Genomic DNA, 7,500 nt, shown 5'->3' on the forward strand with positions numbered 1-7,500 from the left:
ATGTCTCCAAACTAGGCCTTGTTGGCTCCTTGAATTTGAGGGAATTTTTGGCCTGGGAAGACCTTGAATTTGATGTTTAAGAAGGTGTGGCAACCCTGGAAGGAAGTAGTGCACATGGTGGGTGTTGTGCTCATATTGGCAGTCTATTTAGCTGGCTGAAGGCTGGACTCACACTGTTCTGACTGGTTTGTTCTGACTGGTTTGTTATGAGGGAAAGGCTGAAGGCTGGACTCACACACTGTTCTGACTGGTTTGTTATGAGGGAAAGGCTGAAGGCTGGACTCACACACTGTTCTGACTGGTTTGATCTGACTGGTTTGTTATGAGGGAAAGGCTGAAGGCAGGACTCACACACTGTTCTGACTGGTTTGTTCTGACTGGTTTGTTCTGAGGGAAAGGCTGAAGGCAGGACTCACACACTGTTCTGACTGGTTTGTTCTGAGGGAAAGGCTGAAGGCAGGACTCACACTGTTCTGACTGGTTTGTTCTGACTGGTTTGTTCTGAGGGAAAGGCTGAAGGCTGGACTCACACTGTTCTGACTGGTTTGTTCTGACTGGTTTGTTCTGAGGGAAAGGCTGAAGGCAGCACTCACACACTGTTCTGACTGGTTTGTTCTGACTGGTTTGTTATGAGGGAAAGGCTGAAGGCTGGACTCACACACTGTTCTGACTGGTTTGTTCTGACTGGTTTGTTCTGAGGGAAAGGCTGAAGGCAGGACTCACACACTGTTCTGACTGGTTTGTTCTGACTGGTTTGTTCTGAGGGAAAGGCTGAAGGCAGGACTCACACTGTTCTGACTGGTTTGTTCTGAGGGAAAGGCTGAAGGCTGGACTCACACTGTTCTGACTGGTTTGTTCTGACTGGTTTGTTCTGAGGGAAAGGCTGAAGGCTGGACTCACACTGTTCTGACTGGTTTGTTCTGAGGGAAAGGCTGAAGGCTGGACTCACACTGTTCTGACTGGTTTGTTCTGACTGGTTTGTTCTGACTGGTTTGTTCTGACTGGTTTGATCTGACTGGTTTGTTATGAGGGAAAGGCTGAAGGCTGGACTCACACTGTTCTGACTGGTTTGTTCTGAGGGAAAGGCTGGAGGCAGGACTCACACACTGTTCTGACTGGTTTGTTCTGACTGGTTTGTTCTGACTGGTTTGTTCTGACTGGTTTGTTCTGACTGGTTTGTTCTGACTGGTTTGTTCTGAGGGAAAGGCTGGAGGCAGGACTCACACACTGTTCTGACTGGTTTGTTCTGACTGGTTTGTTCTGACTGGTTTGTTCTGACTGGTTTGTTCTGACTGGTTTGTTCTGACTGGTTTGTTCTGACTGGTTTGTTCTGACTGGTTTGTTCTGACTGGTTTGTTCTGACTGGTTTGTTCTGACTGGTTTGTTCTGAGGGAAAGGCTTGTGCGTAGAGAGGTGTTTCCACATGGCTGATGCATGGAGCACTGACCCGGCTGACCTCCACACATCATATAAGCATCATTATATAAGAGGATCATGTAACAGTGTTATTCTCCCATGTCAGAAGAAGTTGGTCCACTGTGGTGCCCAGGGTGCAGCTACACGGAAAGTCCCAGCTGAATGTTGATAAGCCTACTGGTTTGATCTATGCAGACATTGTTCACAGAGAGAGCAAGCCTCTTAGTCTCAGAGCGGATTGGACTTGTTTCTACCACTAGGGGACCAGGGCCTTTAGCACTACTTGTTTCTACCACTAGGGGACCAGGGCCTTTAGCACTACTTGTTTCTACCACTAGTGGACCAGGGCCTTTAGCACTACCATTTGCACTATTTAACCAAGGATTATGACTTGAATACAGTAATTAGCCTTCATCAAATGAGGCTGAAGCACTGCAGTTGCATTCCCTTCTGGTTCAGAAATACACTTAAAACTAGGGTTGCCACAGGTCTGGAAAGTGGAAAGTGGAAAGATAAATAAATACATAACCAAGTACTTGAAAGTGCTAATAATAATAATAATAATAAATAATAATGCATTTAATTTATAGAGCGCTTTTCTAAAAACTCAAAGACGCTTATAAAGGGGTTTTTAAACGTTCTTGAATTCAGCCTACTGGAATGTCTGAGTTTGCGCCTCATTGCGCTCACACACACTTTCTTCCTATCTAAGATCTCACTCTCTGCGTAGGCTACGAGCAGAAATGCTGAGGACTTCACGATTGCGTTGAGTTGATGTTGTTCAGTGTGAATGATTCATTCCGATGTGTCAGCATGACTGGAAACACATTTGACATTTGACTCTGACGTCTGCTTCTGTATATGTGAACATCTCTGTGAATTATTGGCCCGTAATTTTGAAATAATTTGTCCTTGAAAAGCGCTTGAAATCTACGGTATCATGACAAAAGAGTGGCAACCCTGTTAAAAATCCAGAGCAATTGTAGTCGAATATGATGAAGGGTTCTCCATCATGTGAGCACAGACCAAGGCAACGGTTTGTTAATGCTATCCATTAGCTCATTCATGCTATCCATTAGCTCATTCATGCTATCCATTAGCTCATTAATGCTATCCATTAGCTCATTCATGCTATCCATTAGCTCATTCATGCTATCCATTAGCTCATTCATGCTATCCATTCCATTAGGCCCTAATGGAATGGATAGCATTAAGGAGCCCTTATCAGGGTCATTCCTAATGGTTAGGGAATGAGTCCAATAAGCTGACAGTTCTCCAGGAAGATGTCTGTAGTAGCGATCTGCATTAGTCAGCTACTGTCCATCTTATTGAGCAGACATGCTGGAGGCTTAATGTTGTCAGAAACAAGTCTTTCTTCTCTCCTATAAAACATTTACAGGGTTCCATCACCTTCTTAAACAATCAATTCAAGAACTTCTCAGGCCCAATTCCCTCATATTCAAGGCAGAGTTTGAGACGTGGATCAAGGTTCATTACTGTCTGTTACAACAAACTCTTTGAGCATGTTTATAATGAGAACTAGCAGGCAAGCTCACAGACAACAATTAAAAAGAGAGAGAGAGAGAGAGAGAGAGAGAGAGAGAGGGGCGCTTGCATCAGTGTGAACACTTGCCAATTGTGCTGTGTTAAACCTATTCCCTAACATTAAGTAACATAAATAAAATAATTTTCAATTTCAATTCTTGCACAAAATATAGAAATTAAAGCACTTTCAATGACCCATGTCTATTTATGTCTGTTTTCAAAAACTTCCAATTTGGTCATTCGGTGGCGTTTTACTGCCATGTAAAGTAACGACAAGTAACAGTTAGCCGCTAACATTAGCCACATAAAGGGACACACACACAAATGAGGGATATACATGCAAATGCTGCATCAGGTATCAATGGGTTAAGTGAAATCCCCATTTTAAATCCCCATTCACTTTCCCCCTGACGAACCCAAGCGCTACCTCCGGACTCATTCCTGCAGTGCTCTATTCCTCAGGTTGTATTGCTTTGGCCGTGCATCGTGGGTAATGTAGTTTGTCTCCTCTCCCCTGTGTTTAGCCAAGGGGACCCTGAGAGAAGACACCCTGAGGGTGCATCGTGGGTAATGTAGTTTGTCTCCTCTCCTCTGTGTTTAGCCAAGGGGACCCTGAGAGAAGACACCCTGAGGGTGTTCCTGCAGCAGATCGCGGCCGCCATGCGTATCCTCAGCAGCAAAGGCATCATCCACCGAGACCTTAAGCCCCAGAACATCCTGCTGTCCTACGTAGGCCGCAAGAAGGCCGGCATCAGTGGCATCCGCATCAAGATAGGTGATGATGCATCAACTGCTACAAAGTAACACCTCACCACTATTCATGTCTTAAGTACATGTAGAACGGGCCTTTTTCACAGCAGCCATTTTGTGTCTCATTTTGGCAAGGGCTCTTCTATTCTCATCACTTTCCCAGTTGTATTTGCGTGTCTTCGCCTTCACTATTCACTATAGAGAGGCAAAGTGACCGCCTACTTCCTGCTTCAGCACTGTACCAGAGATTTTCATCCACCATTTATTTTCCACATAGACATTTCGTAAAATGCTTATAAAAATAGTTTTACTTCGTCAAACCACAAACGGTTCAGCTATATTTAGAATCGAGAGACCATAGAACATTTCACTCCGACCAAAACTAAAAAAACAACACAGAAAAAATATTTTCTTTAAATCCTCAATTTTTTTTACGTTTTGGTCAGAGTAAAATGTTATGCGTGTCTCTCCTGTTTCTAAATATATCTGAACCGTTTGGTTTGACGAAGTAAAACTATTTTTGTAAGCATTTTACGAAATGTCTATGGGAAAATAAATGGCGGATGAAAATCTCTGGTACAGTGCTGAAGCAGGAAGTAGGTGTTCACTTTGCCTCTCTATACTTAGCTGTGCTGAAGTACTTGATGACTGTTTGATTGTTTGTGGCGTGTGTTGCTAGTAACAACACAGCCGTACTGACTGTCCTGTTTCATGCTTGTGTCCTGCAGCTGACTTTGGCTTTGCACGGTACCTCCAGAGCAACATGATGGCAGCCACGCTATGTGGGTCACCTATGTATATGGTGAGTGTCTTGTATCTGTGTTGTGGGCGTCTGTAGAATTACAGCTGATTCAGGGATTCTCACATGACCTGTCTTTTGCTTTCTCAGCAGCGCGTTGCGTAACCTAATCTGCTGTTTTATTATCTTGACCTTTGACCTTTCACCCCTCAGGCCCCAGAGGTCATCATGTCGCAGAACTACGATGCCAAGGCCGACCTCTGGAGCATCGGCACGGTCATCTACCAGTGTCTGGTCGGCAAGCCACCTTTCCAGGTCCGTGTGTGTGTGTGTGTGTGTGTGTGTGTGTCAGTGCATCTCATTGCACTGTTTAAAGTCCCAACCTTTGGTTCTGAAAAAATGAAGCCAATGCAGAAGTACCAACAAAAACTGCAGTTCCGCAAATGACCACTTGAGGCTGGCTCCAAAAGCGAGTAAATCCCCATATACCCCCCATGTTGAAATGCCCAACTTTACAACAGAAATAAATGTGTACACAGCCTGGTACAAAAATGGTTTTGGGCTCTGTGAATTTTGATAAATTATGACTCGCCCATTATAATAGTCTATGACTGCAAAACATGTCCGATTTGTATAGAAGTCAATGGGAAAATTACCCTATTTCTCATTTGATTTATGACCTCAGAAAACCAATTTCCTAATGGGTTAATGGTCTCAATCGCTAGTTTCAAGTCTTCTTCAAGTTCATTTTGTGAATTCTCGTCCCTTTTAAGTAAAATAGATGCTAAAGCAGACTATGTTTTGGGGCCTGATTGACAGGTCACCTGTCTGGTGATCGCGCAGCTCGCCGATCACAGACCAATAGCGGGCGGTGCTGCGGCTCTGTCTGGCTCCCAAAAACAAGATGGCGACGGTCACAATGCCAATCTCCATACTTCAAAATGGGAGTACACAAACTACGTCCATCTTTTTATATAGTCTATTCTCTGTTTCTATTTTCACAGGCCAATAGTCCCCAAGACCTGAGGATGTTCTACGAGAAGAATAAGAATCTACAGCCTATGTAAGTCACCAAACAGCTTGTTGGTTAGAAAGAGGTATTTTGCTTTGAAGAGACTTTTATTTTGAAGTGGCATAGTGTACAAGACGTTAACTTTCTCATGACTCCACTACCCAGCATCCCAAGGGAGACATCCCCGCACCTCAATGACCTCTTGCTCGGGCTGCTGCAGAGGAACCAGAAAGACAGGATGGACTTCGGTGAGTGCTGACATCACTTCCTCTACACTGCAGACAGGAAGTCATTTAACCGTTTGGGTTCAGTTAAGTGTCCTCTAGAGAGAGAGTGGCGTCAGCGGAGGACCAAAATGCGAGACTCATTAGCCAATGAACAGCCAGGAATGGGTCTCGCGCTACTTTTGCATGCTAAAATAAAGCTGATAATGTACAATTTGATTCAAGGGGGAAAAACCCTTTCAGAGTACAACACAAACTGTCTATTTTGCTGCAACTCGGCAGTGCTGCTTAATCCAGGACCTTACTTCCTGGAACTCTTGAGAGTAAAAAAACTGGTCCATTGGAGTGAATGGAGATGTCGGGACTCTTCTATCTACACGGCTCTGGGTTCAGTTACATATTGAAACATTCTGTGTTGATGTTTGTTGCTTCTGATTCTGATTCTGTCACACCTTATCCTTATCCTTGTATCCTTATAGATACATTTTTCAGCCATCCTTTCCTGGAGCCGTCGTCTGCTATAAAAAAATGTAAGCAGAAAGATCACCTTCCCAAGGACAAGAACTTAATACTGTACAACAATCTGACATCTTCCAATCTAAAAACAACTTTTCTATTTTCTTCTTCCTTGCAGCGTGTCCGGTCCCGGTCCCCAGCGCCTCCAACGCTGTGTCAGACAGTTCGTGTGGCAGTTCGCCATGTATCCGCTACAACTCCCCTCCTGTGAGTTTGATATGACCTCTGTCTCTAAAACCCCATTCAGACCGGATTAGATTCAGACTGTAACAAAGGAAATGAAACATTACATGACATTACATTACGTCATTTGGCAGACGCTTTTATCCAAAGCGACTTACAATAACACATTTTTGTCAGCAATAGAGCAATCAACTATGGAGCACAGTCTATGACAACTACAACTTCTGAAGGAACAGTGGTACAAGTTTAGGTTAGTGATACAAGTTTAGGTTAGTGTTTTTGTTTTTTTTGAAAGAGAGAGAACAAAGTTAGATCAAGAAGGGCCCAGATGGAGCCTGAAAAGGTGTGTCTTTAGTCTTTTCCGAAAGATCGGCAGTGATTCAGCTGTCCTGACCGAAGGTGGAAGCTCGTTCCACCATTGAGGTGCCAGGGACGAGAAGAGTCGAGATCGGGATGAGCCACTTTTGAGCCCCCGTAGCGAAGGAGGGGCGAGGCGACTTTCACTGGTGGAGGAGCGAAGGGAGCGCTGAGAGGTTTGGAACCTGACCATAGATTGCAGGTACAGGGGAGCTGACTGGTGTACAGCCCTGTAGGCCAGTACCAGTGACTTGAATTTGATGCGGGCCGAGATGGGAAGCCAACATGAGCCACGCTCCGCCCCAGACAGTTTTTAGCTGAATTACAGACAGCGGCATGTAGTTTGATCAGGCTTTCCCCTCACTGACCCTTCACCCTTCATCTCAATGGCTGGCTACGGTTAATTACTCAAACTATAAAGCAAAGCTGTCCGTCTGTCTGTCTGTCTGTCTGTGACACCTTTCACTAAACGAGCGAGGAGCGAGCTGGAAGCTGTGTGGTGGCTTCTTGGCAACACACCCGCCGAGCGTGATGTCCAGATGTCGATCGGACAAACCGCTCTGGAGATGTGGGGAGGAAGCACAGACAGACGGACAGAGATTTCTGCTTTTATAGTATCTCTGTCTGCACAGCCGTACAGCTCATCTCTGTAATAATAATAATAATAAACATGGGTTTTTTTATAGCGCTTTTCTAGGACTCAAAGACGCTTTACAAACAAAGAAACACTAAAGGGGCGGGGACGACGTAAGTGCAAC

General features: G+C 44.6%; 1 protein-coding gene across 1 annotated transcript in view; it reads left to right on the forward strand.

Moving 5' to 3' along the window:
- ulk2 (unc-51 like autophagy activating kinase 2) overlaps positions 1-7,500 on the forward strand; it is a 70,154-nt gene that overhangs the window by 37,567 nt on the left and 25,087 nt on the right. The window contains exons 6-12 of the mRNA XM_083637938.1: positions 3,563-3,736; positions 4,440-4,513; positions 4,664-4,765; positions 5,455-5,513; positions 5,628-5,710; positions 6,166-6,216; positions 6,321-6,409. Of these exons, the coding sequence (XP_083494064.1) occupies positions 3,563-3,736; positions 4,440-4,513; positions 4,664-4,765; positions 5,455-5,513; positions 5,628-5,710; positions 6,166-6,216; positions 6,321-6,409 (632 nt within the window). The remainder of the gene's footprint in view (positions 1-3,562; positions 3,737-4,439; positions 4,514-4,663; positions 4,766-5,454; positions 5,514-5,627; positions 5,711-6,165; positions 6,217-6,320; positions 6,410-7,500) is intronic.

Source organism: Poromitra crassiceps, assembly GCF_964638095.1.
Source record: "Poromitra crassiceps genome assembly, chromosome: 5".
Classification (NCBI taxonomy): domain Eukaryota; kingdom Metazoa; phylum Chordata; class Actinopteri; order Beryciformes; family Melamphaidae; genus Poromitra; species Poromitra crassiceps.